Source organism: Xyrauchen texanus, chromosome 50 (genome assembly GCF_025860055.1).
Source record: "Xyrauchen texanus isolate HMW12.3.18 chromosome 50, RBS_HiC_50CHRs, whole genome shotgun sequence".
NCBI classification, from domain to species: Eukaryota; Metazoa; Chordata; class Actinopteri; order Cypriniformes; family Catostomidae; genus Xyrauchen; species Xyrauchen texanus.
In genome coordinates, this window is record NC_068325.1 from 9,945,540 (window position 1) to 9,970,837 (window position 25,298).

At 36.9% G+C, this 25,298-nt stretch overlaps 3 protein-coding genes and 1 long non-coding RNA gene across 6 annotated transcripts in view; all 4 read right to left on the reverse strand.

Moving 5' to 3' along the window:
• LOC127641504 (prolyl 3-hydroxylase 2-like) overlaps window positions 1-995 on the reverse strand; it is a 73,752-nt gene extending 72,757 nt beyond the window's left edge. The window contains exon 1 of the mRNA XM_052124544.1: window positions 156-995. Coding sequence (XP_051980504.1) covers window positions 156-566 — 411 coding nt within the window. The 5' untranslated portion in view covers window positions 567-995. The remainder of the gene's footprint in view (window positions 1-155) is intronic.
• Window positions 996-1,919: 924 nt separating this feature from the next.
• Window positions 1,920-4,378, reverse strand: LOC127641272 (claudin-1). 2 transcript variants are annotated; one of them, XM_052124174.1, is made up of 4 exons: window positions 4,099-4,378; window positions 3,821-3,982; window positions 3,643-3,724; window positions 1,920-2,791 (listed from the first exon to the last, which is right to left on the reverse strand). In XM_052124174.1, the coding sequence occupies exons 1-4, from the start codon at window positions 4,310-4,312 to the stop codon at window positions 2,632-2,634; spliced, it is 618 nt and encodes a 205-aa protein (XP_051980134.1). In that variant the 5' UTR covers window positions 4,313-4,378; the 3' UTR covers window positions 1,920-2,631. The 2 variants fall into 2 exon arrangements, with proteins under 2 accessions (XP_051980134.1, XP_051980133.1); XM_052124173.1 differs by having other exon boundaries at window positions 3,821-3,985.
• Window positions 4,379-12,563: 8,185 nt separating this feature from the next.
• Window positions 12,564-14,078, reverse strand: LOC127641273 (uncharacterized). The gene is made up of 2 exons (XR_007970150.1): window positions 13,006-14,078; window positions 12,564-12,963 (listed from the first exon to the last, which is right to left on the reverse strand). It is a non-coding gene; the product is annotated as an uncharacterized LOC127641273 (long non-coding RNA).
• A 149-nt stretch (window positions 14,079-14,227) lies between these two features.
• ccdc50a (coiled-coil domain containing 50a) overlaps window positions 14,228-25,298 on the reverse strand; it is a 32,384-nt gene continuing 21,313 nt past the window's right edge. The window contains exons 6-12 of one of the 2 annotated variants that reach the window (XM_052124171.1): window positions 18,556-19,398; window positions 17,279-17,403; window positions 17,155-17,199; window positions 16,949-17,053; window positions 16,509-16,603; window positions 16,308-16,408; window positions 14,228-14,775 (exon numbers count right to left, since the gene is read on the reverse strand). In XM_052124171.1, coding sequence (XP_051980131.1) covers window positions 14,756-14,775; window positions 16,308-16,408; window positions 16,509-16,603; window positions 16,949-17,053; window positions 17,155-17,199; window positions 17,279-17,403; window positions 18,556-19,398 — 1,334 coding nt within the window. In that variant the 3' untranslated portion in view covers window positions 14,228-14,755. The remainder of the gene's footprint in view (window positions 14,776-16,307; window positions 16,409-16,508; window positions 16,604-16,948; window positions 17,054-17,154; window positions 17,200-17,278; window positions 17,404-18,555; window positions 19,399-25,298) is intronic. The other variant, XM_052124172.1, reaches the window with a different exon arrangement.

A 25,298-nucleotide genomic window follows, 5' to 3' on the forward strand; every position in this document is an offset into this window, starting at 1 on the left:
AAAAAACTAATTTGAATGTTTGAACGTGCATACAATGCCCAAAAATGTTTGATACGAATGTTCGAACGCACATATGATACCTAAAAATGCTGTCTAGGAAGGCAGCTCACTGGCCTTTTAAACAGAGCTCTCGCGTCTATAAAACGTGGACCCACCTTTCTGTAGGCAAGTTGCAGGTAGTTGTAGGGAATTCTTCTATGAAAATCTTGAATGACATCTTCACTGACTTTGTGTATGGACTGAGCTCCCAGCTTTCTCTCAATGCATTCGTTCGCACAATGCGCCCTATGAAGAATCACTTCAAAGAACTTATCTTCGTTCAGAAAGCCATCAAAGCGATGCTGTTCTCTGCATTCCAGCCTGCATCTGATCCTGGTCTGACGCACTTCGGAGAAACTGCCCAACGCGCTCTCCATGTACCGCACCACTTTGCCATAGTCTCCTTTATAGAAAGCCTCAACTCCGTTATCATAGAGCAGGTCAAACGGTTCGAGGGTGGCCGATGACAGCAGAATTGTCTGGAGGATACATGTCAACAAGCCGAAGATTCTAGCGTATATATCCATATTCTGACGCAGCTGGTGGGTAAAATAAAGCGATTAATGACGGATGAAAGAGTAAGTCGCAGTAAGTCTCGCGTGGGATGTTAAAGAAGAAAGTGGCAGCTGAACTACCGTACTAAACTTCAAGTTAGTTTCGTTGTCACTCATTGTGACTGACCGGTTACCGGGGACATTTTAGAAATAACCCCCTTCTCCTCCCCTCGTTGTGCGCCGACTCCTCCCCTGCAGCCCACACAAGAAGGAAATGACCATTGTTGACGACCCCCAGCTTTCAGAGTTTTGTTTCACTTAAAATAACATTTTTATTTCATTTTCATTTCAATATGGCGTAGTAAGTGTGTAATCCCAAGAGTTTCGTCTCGCGGACCGTTCCTTCATTTACAGACACTTCCAGAAGGTACAGCTAGACACTATTGGGGAGAGAGCGCCTCTTGTCGCTACTTCAATGTCTCCCTCTAGAGGATAGAAATCATACTGCCGCTCTCTTCACGAAATCTGTGACGAAAATGTCACGTTCATAATGGAAGCCCGTTTCCGCCACATAAAAAAAAAAAAAGGAATAATAATATTTTTTTTGTACATTGTGTAAATCAAAACTACGTGATTCTAGAGCCACATTTTAAGATAAAAAAAGCATAATTATGATTTTCTTTTATCTCATAATTTTTATTTACCAAAGCATGATTTGTGTTAGTGTGTGTGTGTGTGTGTGTGTGTGTGTGTGTGTGTGTGTGGTGTCTCAAATTTGTACTCCAAAACTAAAAGAAACAATTAAGACATTGGATAAGAATGGCATTCATTCATGACAGTTACGCACATTTTACCCCCACAATCTCATTACTGCAATTAAAAATAAATAAATAAATAATATGGTCATTGTGATTTTCTCATTACCGCAACGTGCATATTATTTATACTGTTAAGTATTTGTACATCATAGCAGTGCCCTCTTGTTGCTGCTTTTTATTTTCGCAGATTTTTTAAATCATTTTCGCAGATTTTTTAAATCATTGTACAACAGCATTTTATTTTACTTAGTGGTTATTATTGGGGGGTGCTTCCATACATTTTTATGGTTATTATTTCATATCTATACAAGTTTACTATCACAGTATACAGTGTATTCAGAAAGTATTCAGACCGCTTCCTTGTTTTTACATTTTGTTATGTTGCAGCCTTATGCTAAAATGCTTTACATTATTATTATTATTGTTTATTTCACATCAATCTACACTCCATACCTCATAATGACAGAGCAAAAACCAGATTTCTGATAACTTTGCAAATTTATTAACAAGAAAAAAATGAAATATCACATTGACATAAGTATTCAGACCCTTAACTCTGTACTTAGTTGAAGCACCTTTGGCAGCAATTACAGAATCAAGTCTTTTTGGGTATGATGCGACAAGCTTTGCACAACTGGATTTGGGAATTTTATGCCATACTTCTCTGAAGATCCTCTCAAGATCTGTCAGGTTGGATGGGGACCATCGGTGGACAGATATTTGCCTCTGTGGTCATTTTTTAACTGTAAGTTCAGCAAGCATTCCTCTTGTTTTCTAGTATTAAGCTGACCCAAAGGTCAAAGTTAAATGATCAGGGTGGAGACCCACACGTTAGTAAATGTTAGTAAAAATAGGAATAAGATATAACCAAAGTTATTATTCATTTGTTCATATTCATTTAAATGGTCCATCACTGTCTGGTAAGTGTCTGTTAAGTGTAAAATAAAAACTGTAGTCATGAACACATTGGGAAAAGCAAGCATTTTCCCTTGTTGCAGGCTTTTAACGTCACCACACAGCTCTATCAAGAGCTGACATGAAAAACATAAACTAATAAGTACACCTTTCATGTTTATTGTATAAAAAAAAGACGCAATGAAAGCGAATGGTGACTGAGGAAGAAATGGAAGAAATAAAGTTATAAGGGTTTGGAATGACATAAGGTTGTGTAAATAATGACAGAATTGTAATTTTTGCATGAACTATATGATGCTAAGGTATTCATCCAAAAATAACTGTAGTGTACATTGATGATTAGTTTCCCTGATGGTCTTTTGTGCCTAAACATAGTCTTTTCCAGAACTGTTGGAGATCGGATGTTTGGAGATCTTTTTGTGAGATCGCAGGTGTGTTATGCTGCAGACACACAAAAGTGTGCCTCCGATTAAAGACAGCAGAGCTGCAGCCAATGCTCCATACAGAGCTCTGCCGATCACATACCTACAAAGAGCCAACACAGAGAGTCAGTAGTGGTCGACACATATCAGTCATGTAGTGAGCAGTGTGTCTGACAGCTGATATGCAGATATTTATTACCATAAAATTACATGCTTGTCTTGTTAATGATAAAATAATATACATATAATACTTTTCACTTGTTAAAAGCATTTTATTTTTACAATATTTTACTGTGAAATGATATGTATTGTCTTGTAAAATATAAAATAATATAAAAGTTATAATTTTCTCTTCTTAAAAAAATATTTGTTATGTTTTTTACGGTTAGATTATATGTATTGTTGGGTTAAATATATTATAATATAAAACATGGTTTTGTTTTTTTGTTTGTCTTTTAAAACATTTTGCTGTAAAATTACACGTCTTGTGTTTTTAAATAAAATTAAAAAAAAATACATGAAAAAAAATGACCATACATGGCAAGGTACCACTTAACCAATGAACTTGTTTTTACTGTACCGTTTTTAAAAATCTTTTAAATTCACGTTATAATATTTTTTACCATTTGGAAAAGGATATTTAAATAAATCTAATTTAAACCAATTAGTTAAATCTTACTTTTGCCATGAATAATTTTTTGAACATACTTCTGTTAATAACCCAAAGCAGCACTTTTATTAACCATTGATAATAATCTTAAATTCATCAAAAAGTGTCCGACATATGGGTTTATTATGTCAGTTGTATTGAAAATGTCCTATAAATGTATTTTGTCTAACAAATACAAGGTATCAGACTGTGTGTTATCTTTGTATTGCAAGTTCCAACCTCTAGTTGAGCTCCAGGATCTGCAGTAATATCAATTATCAATATCAAAAATGAATGCCTCCTACCTGTCCTCACGCTTGTCATCCTCATTGAAGTCTTCAACAATTCTATACATTATCCAAACAGTTATTGCCACAGCAAGCAGACCTAGAAAGGTAATTGAAAGTAGAATGACCTCATTTAACCCCATAAAAATGCATGCAGCTACTATATGTGATGACATTGTCAATGTGTAGAACCCACCACTAAGCATGAAAAGGATTCCCCCAATGAAGGAAACTTTGTTCTTCACCGCTTCATTCCCATCTAGAAATCTTGTGCATCTGAGGCCAGAGATGGTCCCTAGTGCAGCCATTGTTGAAAGGACGATGCTTATGAGCATTACTGCTCTGCTCGCCTGGATTTCTACTACAATGCACAGCTGAGCGTGAGTAAATGATGACAGAATTTTCATTTTGGGGTGAACTATCCCTCAAAGACAGCAAATAACAAATAGATACATAAATGATAAGAAAGCTCACCCAATTGATGAAAAATGGAAATGTAACTGATGCATTTTGTATTGTGAATGGTGGGGTCTGCATGGCACTTCATCCACAGTCCTTCGTATTTGACCTGATAAACAGTTTCATCATTATCGTGTCCTGTGATTTTCCATTCATTCGAAATTGTGGCTAGAATTAATCCGCATAATCCGATAATGGAGAGAATATAACTGAAAAGCTGAACAGCCATTTGTGTCAAACGCTCCTGTTTCACTAGCACAAAGAAGGTTTCTTTAGAGTTCCTAAGCCAGCTGTAACTTCTTTTCAGTCATGCAAAAAATACTAGCAGTCAGTGCAATGTGTCCACTAGAGGAGACAATCTTATATCAATCTGAAGCGTAGGTGTGAACCAAGACAGCTACTATTGAAGTGTAATTTATGGACAGGCCAATGTGTCAGCTTTCCTGGAAAGTCACACACTTACAAAATCCAGGTTCGGGTCCTCTGGAGCTTTTAAACAGGAGGTTGCTGGTTTGATCATCATCAGGAGTGAGCGATAACAGATAACCATACATTTGATAAAGGCACTTAAAGTACTAATTTATAATAAAACAAATATAAATCAATTATTATTCACTCACTCACTCTCAAGTCATCTAAAACCAACCCATATAACTTTTTATTTAGTGGATCAAGAAATTTAAATAAAGGGTAAATATAAATGACTTACAGTAATGATGACACAACTAATGGGAAGGGGATATATTGCTTCATGCAAAATGATGTGTCAACATTCAAACTAGGTAAATCAGCACAATCCGAAGATAAATATATCATGATTATAAATCTGATGACTTGAAAGTCACGCCTATTTACTCTGTAATTGCATAGTCCATTGGCCATGCAATGGACAGACATATTCAAATGATGATATTTTTTCAGATATACATTACAATGTCCCCCCAAAATGTACATATAAGCCACACTTGAAAATGTATAAATGCCATTGTATTAGACAACAAAATATAAAAATCAAGTGACATCTGCAGGTGTAGGTCATCACTTTACAGTAACTATATGAACATGTTTGAAAACCAGATATTCTCCAAATAATCTTTCCATACTATGTGTGTGTGTGTGTCAGCATGTATTTATCACTTTGTGGGGACCAAATGTCCCATTAAGGATAGTAAAACCCAAATGTTTTGACCTTGTGGGGACATTTTGTCGGTCCCCATGTGGAAAACAGCTTATAAATCATACTAAATTATGTTTTTTGAAAATGTACAAAATTCTGTGAGGGTTAGATTTAGGGGTAGGGTTAGGTTTAGGTTTAGGGGATAGAATATATAGTTTGTACAGTATAAAAACCCATATGTCTATGGAAAGTCCCCATAAATCATGGAAACACAACATGGTGTTGGTTGAGGAGATACCCCCATACTATGTAAATTTAATTTAATTTGACCAATTGTCACACATTATACATACATTTCTGCATATACATGGTGAAATTATTTATTTTTCACATATCCCAGCTAAGCTGGGGTCAGAGTGCAGGGTCAGCCATGATACGGCGCCCCTGGAGCAGATAGGTTCAAGGGCCTTGCTCAAGGGCCCAACAGTGGTGTCTTGGTGGTGTTGGGGCTTGAACCCACGACCTTCTGATCAGTAACCCAGAGCCTTAACCGCTGAGCCACCACTGCCCTGTGCCTAAAGTGCTTTGAGTGTCTAGAAAAGAGCTATATAAATGTAACAAATTATTATTATATTTTGTTATCTAATGTAATGGCATTCATACATTTTTAATCATGGTTTATGTGTCCAAACACTTTTGACTCATAATCATGTGATGTTTCCTTCTCTTGCGGTTTATGATTGTAACAGGAAACAAATGGGTGGTTGGTGAAATAATGTTGTTCAGTTCAAACTAGAATTGCCTAGAACTGGAACAACACTAATATGTTGGGAAGTCAAGTCTTTTTTTGTCTGTGGTAATTTAATGATGACTAATTGTAGGGTTGAAAAAGTCAAGCGAATGAACAAACAAACAAAAAACAGCTAAATCTGTTGTAAGGCTAGGATCAACACCGTTTGAAAGTTTAAAAGGTTGAAAGAAAGTTCGAAAGACAGAGAGTACGAAAGAAAGACAGAAAGAAAGAAAAAGAAAGTTTGATAGAAAGTTTGAAACATGTTTGAAAGAAATTTCGAAAGGAAGGAAGGAAGGCTTGGCTTATCACCATCTAAATGATATTCTCCAAATAGTCACTGTATTATTTTTTTAATTATTTATTGTATTTTTTTTTACAACATTCATTTATTCAAGTTCTTAAGTTGTATAAGTTTCATACACAAACATATATTGCATATAATTGTGCTACTTAGTTTCTTTAGGGTTAAAGGTCATTTACAAGTCATGGTGCATTTTCCAATACATAATGACATCTACTGCCATCTTGTGGCACTTCATATTGCTTGGTTGGATAATTAATTGACAATACTTGAGAATCAGGTAAACAATATCTTCAAAGTTCTGCCTAAACTAACAAGCTATCATCTAAATTGGGCAACAATTCAGTAACTTTCATTAATACCTCATTAACAACCACTATATATACAGTAATGCTATGGCAGATCAATAGTTCATGCAAATTAAAAAACGAATATACTGTACACTACAACACATTATTTAAAGTTTCGTGACATTTCAAACCATTTGAATGCAACTAATGATAAGCAGTTGCATTTAATGTAGGCCTAATAATGTTTCTTAATGACTTATACATAAAAGTTACTCTCAAGTGTTACCGGCTGAACCTCCAGACTTCTGATACAAGTTCATGTCAACTCTCAGGATGCGCCTTAGGACTGCAGCTCTCTAAACCTGTCCGATGTCATTCCTGGTTGGGAAAGTCAGCCTGAGGCCCAACGACCTTCTATTACTCACCACTATGTGAATGTATGGGTTTTGTGTGTTTTTAAATGATACCTGCAACACCACTCATGTGTAGAGTACAGTATATAGTAAGCATATGGCCCATGAGAAAGAAAACTATTATTCAGTTCAGTGCTTACTACTTGTTTAACATTGCTGGGTCAGGATAAGATTTGAGTCTGTTGACAAAAGGTCATGCACACTCAACGGAAAACAAGACATAACAAACACAGTTAATACTTTACATGAATGTTACAGATGACCTTTTGAGTATGGAGTGATTTTCACATAAATCATGGTACTCATAGTACAGTGTGATTTCATAAGTTCAAAGTAATACAAATGACTTTATATGTAAGTTATTTGGTCAGCTGTTTGGAATGAATTACAATTACATTTAATATGTGTAACAATGGCACTGCAGTGTAAATAACCACATTTATATATGACGTGCAAGCTACTTAGAGTTGTAAAGGTCAATTTACAACTTTTGGGAGATAACATAGAGGTAGAAATAAAAACTCTGGTGATATTGTGGGCTCATTTAAAATTATGGATTCTAATCAGTATGTTTTATTCACCGGAATAAGTTTTTACATGCATATCCAACCTGTTTGAGTTTAATTTGCACTGACTCAACACACCCTCATGTGACCACTTCTACCGGTTTTTCCTGAAGATGTGCCGCAGGCTCATCGGCCCGAAAGAGTAAATGACGAGAATTAAAGCAAAACCCACAGCACTACACATTCACACCTGCGCACCGACACACCTAAAAGCTTCGACTTTACAGGCAACTTAAAAGACAGAGAAATGGTGAGGAAAAAGAGATGAGAATTGTATTTGGTATCTGAAGTAGTCAACATTGAGGGCTGGGTGTGTAAATATGTTTCAACATGAAGTTTGAGTCTGGACTTCTGCCATTGTCATCATCCTTCCTTTCTCTCAGGTAAGCAACTGTCTGTACAGTCAGCCCAGGTGTTAGTGAAGAGAGCCGTTTGTGTTGTGTAACTGACTGCTAGCATTGAACTTTTTGCGTTAAATTAGAGAGATTAAATCTAGAAAAACAGTCGTGACTTAAATGCTTAAGTGTTGATTTATTAATCACATAAAAGTCCTGATTAAAATGTTAATCTCATGCCTGACTGTCTTTTTCTGGTTGTCATGCTAGTAAGAAATCTGTCAAGAAAATGTCCTGGTCATATTTAACTCGAAATCAATGGCGAAAATACATATTATATTTTGCATAAGGAAGATAACGCCTACATTAAGGATCATTAGGATTTAAAAACGTTTTTATTGTGACATTATTTTCAGGACACTGAGGATATCAAAGTGATCATCTTTTTTTTTTTGCGTTGCAGTTGTGCCGAAATCTGACTCCCTGCCAGATTATTACTCCCCGCTACCTGATTGGTCCATATCCCTAAAGCCCACCCCCAACCTTTTCAATAGTAGTGAGTCATTGGTCCCTCTCCCCAAAGCCCACTCCTAAACATAAAAATATTAGGGAGTAACAAATCAGCAGGTCAGCGTTATAAAATAATAACCTTTCTATCTGTAAATATATTTTCTTGCTTGTTTCTTTTGATTTTGGAGTAAAATAAGACCAGGACAAACTCTTGACGGGGGCGTCCACACAGAAAACGAGTAAATGTGTTCCGTCTGCACGATTTAAAAAACAAATGTTGATCTATTTACACGTCCATCAGGGATCTAGCCATTGCGCCGTGTCTTACTGTTCCTTTTTTGCCCCAGCGTCACACCATGAGTGTTGCGTTAAAAGTCTAGTCTAGTTCAAAACAGTTGTAAAAATGCATCCGTTCCACGGCATTTGATCTCACTGTGAATTCGGCAACAGTTGGTTGACTAGTCTTGAGAAAAACTTGGTCTGCACTTAACAAAATTTATACCGCTGCCTACAGTGCCCAAAGTGGGAATTGTTCTTGAACATATGAGCATGTGTGAGCTCCAGTTTCCAGGTGAAATGTCCACAGATGGCACTAAAAGCGAGTTGTAAAGATAGTTGTTTTTAGTTATAAATGATGTAATACAGTGAAGAGGAATGCAGGTTTTATTAACTCTACAACTTAACCAACTCCAACCCTAAACCTAACCGTCAATGGAATAAAATTGTTTCTAAAAGTGATAATTGAACCTCCATGTAGTGCTCCCCACTGATTATGCAAACACGATTGCTTCTTGATTTCAGCGCGGAATGAAAGCCTGGGTCTCGGATGCTGCTGACGCAACATACTACATGCGTCAGACAGGCATCTAGCCATTGTGCTACATCTCATTGTTTATTCCCCCTAGCACTGCATCATGAGCGTTGCGTTAAGTCTGAATTTCAAGTTTAAACTTTAAAAAACGCATCTGTTCCATGCCCTTTGATCTCACTGCAAGAACAAATTTGGCAATAGTAGATTGACAGTTCTTGAGAAAAACTTGATCTGCGCTTACCGAAATATGACCACTGCCCCATTGGACAAATCAGGAAGTGTTTTTGAACGAATAGACGTGTGAGCTCCAGTTTTCGGGTGAAATACCCACAGAGGGGTGCCAGTTGAAGCAAGTTGATTTTAGTTGTAAATGATGTAATACAGTGAAGAGCAATGCATATTTTATAAACCCTACCCCCTTAACCTAAATCCTAACCCATAACCTAACTGTCAATGGAATAAAAATCGAATCTTGGCAGGTGGTTGTAGCTCAGGTGGTTGAGTGGGTCGGCCACTAATTGCAAGGTTGGCGGTTCGATTCCCAGCCCACACAACTCCACATGCCGAAGTGACCTTGGGCAAGACACTGAATACCAAGTTGCTCCTAATGGCAGGCTAGTGCCATTGGTGTATGAGAGTGAATGGGTCACAGTGTAAAGTGCAGACCATATAACATTTAAAAATCTAATCTTAGATGGGAAAATAACATTTAAAAATCTAATCTTAGATGGGAAAATAACATTTAAAAATCTAATCTTAGATGGAAAATATAACCTCCTTGTTGTGCTCCTTACTGATTATGCAAACACAATTACTTCTTGATTGCAGCGTGGGATGAAAACCTGGGTCTCCAACGCTGATGACGCAACCTGTTATTGGTCACACCACAGGAGATGGTAAACACACATGAACTGTTGGAAAAATGTCTGATGGCAGAGGCTGTTTGTCAGTATTTTGGCACAATGGGGTCGATGTCAAGGTATTGGAACATGCATGGTTTGTTTTGAGTGACCCGCCCCAACAACGTTACTCAATCAATGGTGTGAACTGTAAAAGCCACCAAAAATCAAGATATACAGCATGCAATTGGACTAAAACCACTTGATTAGATGAAGAATATCAAGTCACACTAAGGGACAATGCTGTCACATATTATTTGCTATTAAAACTAGTAACTGCTATTAAAATGCTCATGTTTGAACAAAAGTTTCAGATGTTCTATATGATTTCAGGTGTTCGCCTGGAGTTTTTTGGCCTGCAGCGCACATTGCTGGGAGCCGTGGCTGAGATGAACACAAGGATTTCAGTCATTGTTTCTGGTAGTGGGCGCTGCAGATATTCAGCTATATCTTGCCCTGCATATCTAGGAGCACTGGAGTTATGTGGTCTATAAAAGGCTATATAAATGGATATATCAAGCAACACCGTTGGCAGCCCCTGGATGGCAGCAGGCAGCAGACAGCGTAGAGTCAATATAAGGCATTACTATAGGAGAGCCTCCCTGACTGTCTGTCACCTGTGAGGATCTGCAGTGTTTCAACATGCAACTAACCCAGAAAATCTGTAGCATGTCGGTGAACCTGCCCAGGACAGGTTATTGTTTGGCATCTATACTTCCTCATTCATTAATAAATTAGTTCTTTTTGTAAAGGATAGCCACACCAGATTCAAATTCATGACATCTTTAATTGCTGTTGTCTTAAGAGACTAAAACGGATTTGTTTTTAACTGTACAGTCACTAAATAGACATTTGCAAGACCTTCTATAAGGATATGACTAAGGGATGCTTTTTATTTGAATGAAATTTGTCAGATTACAAATACGGTCTACTGACACAAACACACCCATTAAAAGTAATTTATTTGGCCAGTGGAAGCTATGAGAGAATGTGCAAGATACAAACACTTGTAGCTGGTCACAAAACGTTCCCAGCGGCAGCTGATTGTAAAACAGACTGGCATGGATGTCACATCTTTATGTAGAGTGGGAAAGGTTTCAATTGCTCAGTCACACATACATACATATACAATGGCATATCAGGTGCTAAAAGATAATACAGTTGTTTGTTACAGCCTCAGACAAAACATTAAAAAACCTGATTCCCCCCATCCCCTCCCCTCCAGATGATGACACGGAACACATCGCTAAAAATATGTATTAAATTATAAGACAGCATTTTTAGAGCAATACTTGTTTTAATCCCTGAATTTTGGCACATTTGGCACAGAAGGACCCATCCAGCCAATTAGTAGCAAGATTTCAACATACAATATTTTTTTTTTCAAATACTACAGCGCAATATGCACCATGATATGCACTAGATTGACACAGCACTGAAAAATTATATATATATATATATATATATATATATATATATATATATATATATATATATATATATGCACATTTATCACAAAAACACACATCGTGATTTGAAATTGATTTAGTGATACAATTCCACATGAAAATGTTCTTAAATCACCTTTTGTTTAAGCATAGAATCACAGCAACAAAGATATATATTTTCCCTAAACGTTTACTGGACACATTTCAGGCCATGCCTTTTATTGGAATGCACCAACACAAACTAGTATATTGTCATTCTCAAAAGCGTAAGATGGTACATTTCTGCACTAGCGAATATACACTGGTCTTATAGAGGCACTAATGCGATACAAAAGTAGCTGCTGTCTTTAGTTGGATCTGTACAGTACGCTACATGTAGCCCACACAATCATATTCCCGATCCCAAAAGCAAAATGTGAAGGATCAAACATAATGCAATTGAATGTTTCCAATGGTTAACAAAGAAAACAAAAATGCCCTGATAGAATGAGAGTGCTGACAAACTTTGCATAAGCCACACTTGTTTGCTGCTCTTTTATGAAAGGAGCCCCTTAAAAGACAGTGAGGAAATGTATTTTATGATATAGTTTTTTTTTGATTGATAGGAATGATTTAATTTTATTTCCATAGTTTTGGTTTTGCTGTATTATAACTAAGGTTATACTATGAATATCATGGTTAAAATATGGTTATTGTAGTAAAATCATAATACATTTTGTAAGAGATAGATAAAGCTGTCGTGGGGGAACTCAAAACTTAGAAGGAAACGTAAAATCAATTATGAGGGAAAGCAAAGTTAATTAGAGGGTATGCATAAACTACTGCAAGCGAATGCAAAATGTATTACGAGGGAACGCAAAACTTATTACGAGGGAACGCAAACTAATGCGAGGGAACGCAAAACTTATTAGTAGGAAACGTTAAACCAATTATGAGGGAACACAAAACTTATTACGAGGGAAAAAACTACTGCGAGGGAACGCAAACCCTTTTATGAGAGAACGCAAACTACTGCGAGGGAACGCAAACCCTTTTATGAGAGAACGCAAACTACTGCGAGGGAACGCAAACTACTGCGAGGGAACGCAAACCCTTTTATGAGAACGCAAACTACTGCGAGGGAACGCAAACCCTTTTATGAGAGAACGCAAACTACTGCGAGGGAACGCAAACCCTTTTATGAGAGAACGCAAACTACTGCGAGGGAACGCAAACCCTTTTATGAGAACGCAAACTACTGCGAGGGAACGCAAACCCTTTTATGAGAACGCAAACTACTGCGAGGGAACGCAAACCCTTTTATGAGAGAACGCAAACTACTGCGAGGGAACGCAAACTAATGCGAGGGAGCAAAACCTTTTATGAGAGAACGCAAACTACTGCGAGGGAACGCAAAACTTTTTATGAGAGAACGCAAACTACTGCGAGGGAACGCAAACCCTTTTATGCGAACGCAAACTACAGCGAGGGAACACAAAACCTTTTATGCGAACGCAAACTACTGCGAGGGAACGCAAACCCTTTTATGAGAGAACGCAAACTACTGCGAGGGAACGCAAACCCTTTTATGAGAGAACGCAAACTACTGCGAGGGAACACAAAACTTTATCTGAGGGAATGCAAACTACTGCGAGGGAATTCAAAAGTGTTTCAGAAAATAAATTCCTTACATGTCTACTAATGGGCTCCATAGACCTATTTGGCTTTGCTAGAAGATGCCATGTCCCTGGATAAAGCAAGTTTCCCAAAAATTGCAAAGCACTATAAATCTGAACATTGAGATATTAGTATGAACTGTATATGATAATGCAAGCATGAAAACAATGTTTACATCTGTGCCAATAGCAATGCTACTACATGCCTTTTAAACTTGTATTTTTCTTTTTTTTATTGTTTTATATTATAAATAAAAAATAAAAATATATAAAAATGAGAAGTAGAGCTGTGTTTTGTGGCCAATTTTTATACAAGATTCAAAAATAGTCAACCCCAGTGAGTTCACATTCAGCCAGCATGCACGTAAACACTGGAGCATATTATTAGGTCCCAAAGAACCTACAGAGAAGACTGGAGAATCTTTATGTACACTGCAGGTAAGGGATACAAATATCCCCAAAGCAAAGGCACCCGAAGTCTGAGCATCTCAAACCCTAGCTGTATGTTTTCCCTCAGTGTCCATATAGAGTCTCTCACAAATGATATGAAGGCTATGAAGATGCCAACTAAACCATGATTGGCAGCCTCACCGTGATATCTGATTGGTCTAGAGACTTAGATTTGTTTGAACAGGATTGAAACTTTGAATTAAAGGGATAGCTCACCTAAAATTTAAATTGTATCATCAATCCAAGGTAAAAAAGAAAGTCATATGGGTTTGCAACAATATTAGGTTGAGAAAAATTATGACTAAATTTTAATTTTTGGGTTAACTATACTTTTAAAACAGATCTCAGAGAACAGTCTCTTCGGATCAATCTGTGAATGAGTGAAAAAAAAAATCTGCATTTTTATAGACAAACCAAAATAAAATAAATATATATATATATATATATATATATATATATATATATATATATATATATATATATATATATATATATATATATATATATATATATAAAAAAAAAAATCTATAAATATATAGCACATAATTATGCTGAATATATTCAAGCATGCGTTTTCCTTTTTGATTAAACCAAAAAGTATTCTTGGAAATCTCCACATCTGCTGCATACTTGTCAGCAATGACTAGTGGAACATGGAATCAAGATTAGGAAGTGCATGAAACAAATGTTGCTCATCTTAGTATGGCAATACATTGCCAAGAGGGACGGAGAAAAAAAATAGGTAACTCAAAAAGAGCTGTGCAGTAGAATCCCTCCTGTCCAGCCATCCACAATAAGACAAGAACATGAGATCAAGCAAACAAGTTACACAGTAGTTCATACACTCTTTCACAACACAAAAAGACAACATCAGCTCACTTGAAATAAACGTAAAGAAAAAACTAAATAAAGTGACATTAGCTCTTCAGAGAAAGCCTCAGAACTCGAAATAGTCTTTAAATCCACTTTCATGTGTAGCACAGACTCCCTTCCATCTTCTTTGATAAATCGTGAGGTCTTCAAAGTAAAGGGCCAAAAGGAAGAAAAGAGCAACTCATGATGGGACAGCAGTCGAAGCTTGTGGTCACTGTCTGTAGTAGGCATCTAAAAGAGGCCAAAATGGAGGGAACAAATATGAAATGCTATTGGAGGAGTAGTTCACCCAAAAATCAAACTTGTAATAATTGACATCCTTATGTTGGCCCAAACCTGTATGACTCAATTTCTTATGTTGAATGCAAAAGGAGATGTTTTATTTAGGAATGTCCATTTAACGTGTTAATTTACTATGATTAATTATACACTGCCTGGCCCTCAAAAAAGTTGCATACTCTAATATTTCTTTGGATCGCCTTTAGCTTTGATTACGGAGCGCATTCGTCTTGGCATTGTTTCGACAACCTTATGCAATGTCTCAAAATGTATTTCCGTCCAGAGTTACATTCATTTTTGTCTGAGATCATTTATTTATGACGGGAGTGTCGAACCACTCTGTAAAGTCTTCTCCAGCACATCCCAAAGACTTTCAATAGGGTTAAGGACAGGACTCTGTGGTGGCCAATTCATGGGTGAAAATGATTCCTCATGCTCCCTGAACAACTCTTTCACAATTTGAGCCTGATGATCTTGGCATTGTTGCCCTGGAATATGCCCGTGCCGTCAGGGTAGAAAAATCAAATCTGGTCAATCAGTGACCAGCTGAAACTGATTAATCACAGCAACGAATTTTCATATGTTTCAGTGTGGACAAGTAACTTTTGGTAAACTCTTGAAAACAGCAGTAAGGATGGAGAGCTGTTTTCAAATGTATCCGGATAAATGTGGATGTAGCCTCGGTTAAAAATGGATAACTGTCCAATAATAGGCTTATGGAAATAAATAAATGGAAAAAGATATGAAAATAAAACATATTCTAAAGCCACTTTTGTATAGTCTAATCAATGCTTTAATCATCTGCCACAATTAATATATTTAAAATGTTGTAATTATTACATTACATATTACCAATTATATATATAATAATCTTTATTTGGAGGCCATTCACAGCAAATATTGATATGCAATAAATTCAATTGCCACAATGGAATTTGGTTATAATATCGAAAATATTTAAAGATCGCAGTCTGTCTTTTCAATACAAATGGCAGTTGATAGTGCCTTACTTTAGGAATATGACTCGCACATAATATAACGTGTCTTCTGATCACACACGATATGTTTAGGTAAGAAACCACCCAGAATTTCTGTCTGCTGGCAGTTCAGGAGCACTATGGGAGAAGCTTGTTCAAACAGGAACTTGGCTTTAATCTAGCGCTAACAAAATCTCAAGTAAACACTCAAGCCACTGTGAACGAGCTTTTTTCATAAAGCTAATAAACGCACAACAGACGTCAAGATTTTCGCTGAACATTCGACCATATACCTTCAGAAAACATATGATGCACAAGTTTCGTTGACTACTTTTATGATATTTAAACTATGCCCTTTGACTGCCATTGTATTGAAAAGATGGAGGATCTTCTTTAAAACATCTTTTGTGTTATTATTAAAAACAAAACAAAAAAATAATAAAATGACAGAATTGTCCTTTTTGGTTGAACTATTACATTAAATGAAGGCTTTAGTACATAACAAACCTTTGTATGCTGCTTCTGGCCTTGATGGAGGACGAGGAGAATAAGGGCTCTCCGCGTAAGCATAGCTTGGGTTTATGTTTTCATAGTGCTCTGTAGGTGGCCTGGAACAAAGGCAGACAGAACAAAACAAAGAGAAACAATTAAGTCCACTGAGACTGCTGAGAACAGAAGTGTAAAAATGAGCGGAGTTGGAAATGGTACCTTGCAGGTTTGTGATTGCGTGCTCTCTGGTACTCATCCTCTCTGCTTCGCACCTCTTCCCGCGTTCGTGGTCGTACAACTTCCTCTTGAACTGGCTATATTGGAGTATTTTAGACAAGTAAAATTTTTGATGTTTCAGCAAAGGGCAACAACTGCAGTCTACAGTGAGGCAATGCTATATTGTGACTATTTGAATTGTTAAAGTTTTAGACATGACAGTCAAGGGGTCCTAGATCATAAAAATATAAAAGGTCACAAATTTTTATTAAAACTTTCTTTTACTTGCAAATTTGTTAAGTGGCATCCTTTCACTATATATAAACCCACCAAGTGCTAAGATTAACAGTGGCTTCTTTTGGGTTCTGTCCAATCATGCAGTCATACACAGTAGCAGGTGAACTGGAACAATACGGTTTTCATGACGGAATAAAGTTGATTACCTTATATTCCACCTCAACTTGTCTTCTCTCCATCGCTCGTTTCTCCTTCTCTCTCGATCTCTTATACTCTCTTTTCTCTTCCTCCATCAGTTGTCGAGCTAATTCCTTGAACAATGCAAAATGTAATGTTTCGCATTTGATTTAACACACAAGAAACTAGTTCTGGCGGTAAAAACATTCTTGACATTATGTAAAAGATTTCGTACTTCATCTTCCGCAAGTTGGTTGGCTCGTTTGTCAATTAGGCTGGCCTGTAAAAACACGAGCAACAAGTAATCAAAAATAGTAAATTTTTTAGCAATTGAGAGAACTTAGTTTTACTCAAGGTACCTTTATTTCCTCTTCCTGTAGCCTGCGTGCCACCTCCATGTCTTTGAGCTCTAGTTCTTGTAGGTCTAAGTGAGCCAATCCATGCGTAGCTTCCCTCATGCCATACTCTCCTCGAACCTTCCGGCCTATAGGGGGTATCACAGGATATTAGTTCACGTTAAAACCGGAGTTCACATTACAGCACTTCAGTTTAATATCAGCCTTTTTAATTATTCATACACCAGCACAAGCAGATATTTTGTTTAAATGAATCGTGAAACTGAACTGGCAAGCGATACCGTGACAGGATTTATGGGTGAATATCATGTGCTCAGGTCAAACAAAAAAAAGAAGGGATTTGGGGTAGAAAATGTGCTTAATAGAGCGTAACAGTGTCTGCTCACATTTTCAGGAATCTTGGTTCGGAAAGTATTTTTTTTTAAAATAAAAATTTCATAGAAATCCATAAGAGTTAAGCCATGAAACGAAACCAACCAGCTCAACAACTTTATTTTAAGCAAATAGGTATTTGAAAATCTGACAAAAGTGCAAGACTGTGTACTTAACGTTTTTAATGAATGAATACACTGCAATCTGATGAAGCATTGCGAATAATGTAGTTGAATCAAAAAATAAAACTATTGATTTAAAGTATAGAAACAATATATTTTAAGTTTATTGATAAATATTCAGAAATATACAAGTAGTTTGAGAGTGTAGGGAGACCGACTCCATTACGTCATTCGCAGTGCATTTCAGTGCAAGTTGAAATAATGCATACTGATGGTTTCAACAGAAGCACTGCCATCAATTAGCAACCTCAGAGCTCATGGTAGGTCTCTTTAAACATGCACCTATGGAGAAAATAAATGGGATTTCTACTTCCGGCACCCAACTGTTGCACTCTATTGTTGCAAAAATAATGTCAAAATAAAAAAAATTTAAACTAGTACAATACATTTATTTTGGGGCAAAATATGACTGGGAGATGTTCTTGAAAGATTTTGTAAGATTCACCCTTATAGAGAAAGAATTGATGAGACAATCCAGATTCGAAATGGAGAATGATTTGCAATTGTAGTTGCCTCAATTATAGCCCTGTTGCCACAGCACATACAGAATCATTCCAATGAATAATTTCAGAGAGTCAAATCCCAACAGAGAAAATAAACAAAATCACCAGAAGATAAGGAAAATGGAGCAGCAGAAATCGCAGTATGCGTTGACAGTATTCCCACCACCAGATGGCACTTCAAAATCCCAGAAGATCACTCAAACAAATGTGCACAGGTCCATACCTCTTTCTCTGGGGGGGGACCGGCCCTCATTAGAGGGACCTCTGAAACTGGGCTCCTCAAACACCTCATTAGGACCTGATGGAAGCCTATGCCTATTCTTGTGATCCTCCCACTCCAGGCTTTTTTCTGTCTTCTTACAGGGGGCAAGGCTGTAGTCATCCAGCTCCCGCTCTATGCTTCTTTCCCTGCTTTTGAGTCTTTCTCTGTTCCCATCTCTACCTCTTTCCCTTTGTCTGTCTCTGCTACGATGTCCGCAATCATTTCTGTCCACCTCCCTGTCTACGCTTCTGTGCCTTTCATTGACTCTGTCAACATCTTCACTGAACAGTCGATCGTGACTTCTTGACTGGTCTCTGTCCCTTGGCCTCTCTTTGGTTCTCTGTCCATCTTTTTCTCGTTCTGTATCCCAGTTCTTCTCTTTGTCACAAACTCTATCCCGACCAGCCGAGCAATCCTTAAGTGGTTTCTCCTTTCTGCGCAAAACAGGATCCAGGTCACCTCTTGCAGAACGAGGTTCATCCAATTTATCCTGTTTCTTTCTTCTGTGAGGTTCAGTATAGTCGAGATCTAGGGGTTTGTTTTTCTCTTTTGAATAATCTTCAGGGTATTTCAGTCGTTGCTCAGATGAATAGATCTCTGGGTGTCTCTCTGGATGCCTTGATCTTCCTGACTCAACTGGGTCAAGTTCAGGATATCGGTTGCGGGTACCATTTCTTTTTCTGTCTGGATCAGGAGAGTTGTTTGGGTATTGAACAAGACTGTAGTCAGGATGCCTTTCTTTTCTGTAACCTGGAGAAGTGGAACTAGGATGCTGCTCTCGCAAGTCCAGTGGAGGTCGGAAGGCTGTTTGAAAGCAAGAGTGAGGGAAAAGGTGGTGCGCAGAATGAGGGGGAAAAAAACTTAACTGAGTTAGTACATAAGGTGTTAGTTCACTGTAAATAAAGCAGAAGGTAAAATGGCAAAAAAGGATATGACTAGTAGCTGTAAGTAAAGGAAGACCGATATATCGTTTTTACCAGTTGATCTGTCCCAATATTTGCTTTTTGGACTGATTGGTTAGTCTCAGATGGCCCGCCCAGTCTATGTACTAACTGTCTGATGCTTATAGCACATAAAACTGGAAAAGGCTTTCTCAAACAATCAGCGCAAATCTGACAGAATTCGTTTTATCAGTCCGCCTAAAAGCCATAAAGTCGTGTTCACAAGGTTCTTTGTTGATACAATGAGCGCTTTTGAGGACAAAATAAAATCACAGAATTTGGCCAAGTTTACCAGGTTAGTAACATCAAAACTTTAAACATATTAAAAATGTAATTTGAGGCACATAGCAGAAAGTAAAGTGATATCCAGGAGCAGAGCTGCATATTCTGCTTTGTATACTTCGTTATGCAAGTAAAATTCTTTGAGGTTTTTGTGCTGCAATTAAGACTCTCTACAAACTTTACACTATTTTCGCCATGCGTTTTCTGTGCACTCACTCATGGAAACTCTAGTGCCATTATATAAATTATTTATTTCCCCATGTCTGCCTTTTATTATGGTATGATACATCTCGGATAACCCCCGCCCATAAACAGTCCGTCATGACAAAACTGACAGTGATTGGTCGCTAAACATGTCAGCTAGATGGCTTTTTCTGTCTAAATGGGCAGTTCTTGGCCAACAGATCCCAGACCTGTACCGCAGTCATGTCTGGCTTCGTGAGACTACTGATCGGTTAGCAAAAATCTATGCAAAGTGTTTTTTTTTAACTTGGTTCTATAGTGTTATGTAATGTATGAAAGACTAAGATTTTTTTTTTCATTATGTAAATACATTTGAAAAAAAATTGGGCGATTAACCGATTATTGACCTTTTCCACCACCTTAGTTATCGGTATCTGCAAAATCCACTATCAGTCGACCTCTAGATACAAGCCAGACATTATGGATGGAGCCTAGGGCTGGGATAAACGATAATTTTTTAAACGATTAATCTAGCGATTATTTTTTCGATGCATCGATTAAGCTAACGATTCATTTTTTTCAGTCCGATTCGATTAATCGACTTGTGACAACACCGGTAATACTGGTTTCATCGGGGGTGGGGGTGTATAAAATGTAAAAAACAACAAAAAAAAATAAATAACAAAATTTGCTGGGAGTTTGATTGACTGGCGATCTGATCAAGCAATCATAATACGCCATTTTTGTCCGACAAAGTAGTAAGGAGAGAGAAGATTAACGTCGGTGGATTTGAATTTGAATAATGGCTACTGGCTACTGTACTGACATTCTTTCCGCGGTTAAAACAACAGTACTTCTGATGTAGGCTACATTCACGTTTAGCCTATTTGATGCTATAAATTAACCAAGGAAAAGATGATCGGTTCACGAGCAGCTTTAACTGAGGCAATCTGTCACGACACATTAAAGAGCCACAAAATAGTAGGCCTATTTATGGTTTAATTTTCTTTGAATGTCCAAATTTGAAAGTTGAGACTTTATTAAATGTTACCTGCTTGGTCCTGTCTGTCAGCGCGTTGTCAGTGTCCTCTATGTATTTTTCACGACATTCATAGCTATAAGCGCATTATTAATAACTATAAGCGAAAACTTTAGGTGTCGACAACGTATTATAGCCTACTCCAACATCGAGTGCAAAGTGGGGAGTTGAAGAAAAACTTACGGTGCTCTGTCATCTGCGGCTGCTCCCGGGTGGTGCTAGAATGGAAGGCCATCTCCATTTTGCAAAGACGACATATCACGGAATTGTTTTTTTAAATTAAATAATTCCCATACTTTAGAGGAACGAGTGCATGCCGCCTTGCACTTCTGGTAGTCTGAGGAGCCACTCGTTTTGCTTCTACTCTCCGGCGCCGCCATCTTTGTTTTGGTCTGACGAATCGACGCGCATATTTTGCGTCGACGTATTTTTTGCGTCGACGTAATCGTCGTCCCAGCCCTAATGGAGGCACCTTCATGTGAGAACATTAAAGATGTCCCTTGGAAATGTCCAATAAGGATAAAAAGACAACATGAAATGGCACTCACAATCCATTTTACTGGCATAATGTGGTGTTTTTCAGGGTGAAATTTGATATCCTATGAAATAAAAATGTTGAACGAGACATGATTTTATCAATCAGGATGTGCCTGGATCGTGAAATGTGGGCATTAGATACTAGAATGGAGCCAGTTCAGAGCAAGCGGTTGATGTCAATTGACCCTTCGCGAAGCTCTTCCCCTTCTTGGTTACAGCTGCTTGCTCTGGCAAGCTTTGCAGAACTTCCAATAGGAATGAATGACAGATTGCTGTGAACTGCATGGTTTTTGGCAAAATATTCTCATAGACGAAATGTAAAATATTCTTATATGGGCTAGAATGAAAAGTGGCAATGTAAAGCATTTTTATCAGATATTTCTGTAAAAGAAATTGTTGTTGAATCGAGGAAAACGAATGTCAGTTACTTGAAGAGTAAAACATAATTTGATGGCAAAACACACCTGATATCATTAGTGTAAGTGAACAGAACTGCTTATTATGTCTCATAACACACTCACTTTAGCTGTAAACTATTTACTATTGCCTTTATTAAGACCTGAATCAATACGTAAATGAATTAATGTAAAATTATTAGCTTTAATTTACATTTTAGCAAATGTAGGTGTACTTGCTGATGTTATTGGTAATGTCAACAATAAGCTGTGAAATATCCTCAAGTCCAGAAATTTCAGTGCATCACTACTTACAAAGACAAACTTTTTTTCTTTGGAAGAATGTGCACTGAAAAATTCCATGTAGACTTTAATATGTGGGTTGGGACTGCAGTGTTTTATCTCAGAAAAACATTAAAAAGCTTTTTAATGGCTGCAATTCTACAACAAAATAGAGTTAATACATTCAGTGTTATAAAAAGCCCAATAAATAATTTGTTATTTCTAGATTAGGCACTATACCATCAAACCAAATCCTTTGCATTATGACTTGAAGACTGCAAATAGCTTGTTAACAGAACTGACCATCCCACAACAACTATAATTCTTTATAATACATTCAGAGGTAGAATATTTAGAGTAACATGTCTGATCCCCTCCTTTCTCCAGCAGGGAGGAGAATTACACATCACTGCGGAAAAGCTGCATAAATATATGCATCCTGGCGTGTGAATGGAGCTTAGCTATGCTGCAAAAGTTTGGCAAAGAGCGAGAGAGAGTAGCCTTGCTTGCTAAAGATATAAGTGCTCTCTGAGATGGTGAATCTTTATGTTGTGCCCTGTAGGCTGGTGCTAATCTGTACTTATCAGGTTAAGCTCTTAAGCACACTTTACAATGCAGAGGAAGAATGTCAACAAGACTGAAATGTATCATCCATATCTGTAGCTCAAATAATGTAGGACATGTTGCACACCATGTAATAGCTATTCTAAATTTTCAATAGTCGTTTCAACAGCAATAGTGCAACTAACAGTGTTAATATGGGAATTCACCAATAAGAATCACTACATTTGAACATTTATGTTACAACTACCTGTCTTTGTTTCCTGTACAGCCCAAAAAGAAAGCAATCTTCATTAAGAATCCACTGACAAAAGGTGAACAGACAATATGGGTACGATACCAGCAAATTAGCAAGAGTTGCTAAACGCATCAGAATGACTGCTTGATTAACATGCGAGCGCAAATGTGTAAATGCAAACAATAGCACACAAGAGTAGCCATGCAGTGAGGGCACAGACTTTGACAGACTTTGAATCCCCTAAATGACATGAATGACTTCCACGTCCTGTTTTGTAGCATTTTTTGCTAAATGTTAACACATTATGGCTGCAATATACATAGCTTCTTTCCATATAGCTATATCTATATCTATATATAAATATATATAGAAAGAAGCTGTTACTCAAAACGTACCATCTGTAAGCACATCTGGAGATTGCCAGAAAGCAGAAAGATGAGACCAAGATAGAGCTTTTTGTCCAAAACTCAAAGCGCTATATGTGGCACAAACCTAACACTTCCTATGCCTCAAGACACACCATCCCTACAGTGAAGTATGCTGGTGGCAGCATCATGCTGTGGGGATGCTTCTCATCAGCAGGGACTGGGCATCTTTTTAGAATTGAAGGAAGAATGGATGAAGCAAAATATAGGGAAATACTGCAAGAGAACCTGCTTAAGTCCGCTAATAACCTGAAGCTTGGGAGGAAATTCAACTTTTAACATGACAATGATTCCAAGCACAAGGACAAAGCAACATTGGAGTGGCTCAAGAGCAAAAAGATCAATGTTCTACAGTGACCCAGTCAAAGTCCTGATCTCAATCCTATTGAGAATCTGTGCAACAATTTGAAAATTGTAGTCCACAAGTGTCACCCAACCAACCTGAACAACCTGGAGCAAATCTGCTGAGAAGTCACTGTGTGCAAAGTTGGTGCATATGTACCCCAAAATACTTAAAAAGCAGATATTGTAGCAAAAGGTGGCTTGATCAAATATTAATGTGTGGGGTTGAATACTTATGCAGCAAGATATTTCAGTTTTTTATTTTTATAAAATATTTCCCAACAAAAAACAATATCACTTTACAATAATTGATTTTGAGTTTCAGTGTTTTAAAATAAAATATTAATCAGAATGAAATTTCAGTGTACCATTTCTAATTCGGTAATATGAGAGAATTGGTCAGGAGTCTGAATACTTTTGCAATGCACTGTACGTGTATGTATATCTCTATCTTTGTTGGGTATCGATACAGATATCCAGATTCGATTCCAATTTACAAGCTCTTGATTTCGATATTGATTCGATGGGAATAATTCAGTTACAATGTTGCTTTTTCTTAAATATGAAATACATTCTCTCATAGCCAATGCTATGAAATATACAGAGGACCTTCTAACTAGGTACAATACGAAAATATTAATTTTACTAATTTAATATTTTATTAGTTTCATTTGTCACATTTTAGCTTCTTAAACTTGAACAAATCAATATATTTAATCAATAAATATGATATTATATTGAATTTATTATATTTAGTTTAATTGCATAATTTGTACTATATTCACAGGTATTTAAATTGATTTGTTGAACAAGTGTTAAAATCTAGTATTGTCTCTTATAAGGAAATCCAGCATTTCTGTAAACAGCGTCTATAAATTAGCCCACATGTTAACGAGAGAGACTTGAATGGCTTAATGTTATGCTTGATTTCAATTAAATGTTGATTTTTTTATCAACAATTTACTTTAAAGAAGAGTATTAAAAGAGACATTATTCAATGACAAATCGGTGTGTGGATTTCGTAATTGGACACACATAACACAAAGTAACTTTTACTCTCAACACATAGTGAAAGACACTCGCTGCTGAATACTCCACCACTATACAACACAATTACTGGTGAGTGCAATCGAAACATTTACCAGCCAATTGACAAATATATACATTTTTAGTCGCATAGCATGAAAATTGGTTGCAAATGTGAGTTATTTCCTCTCAATGTAGTGGAAGGATGCACAGAGTAAAAGATCAATCCATGGCTTTTGCAAATCTATATAAAATAAATACAAATTAAATTTTTTTTTGCCCAGTCCTAATTGTTTCTAATTCAATGTTTTAATTAAAATACCATTTAATACAACAAAACTTATGTAAATATGCCTTGTTTTTGTTGGTGAATCTAAACAATACTTTTGTTTGTAACATTTTAATGGTTTTTTTTATTAATATACTTCTTACGTGAATATGTACTTTTAGTTT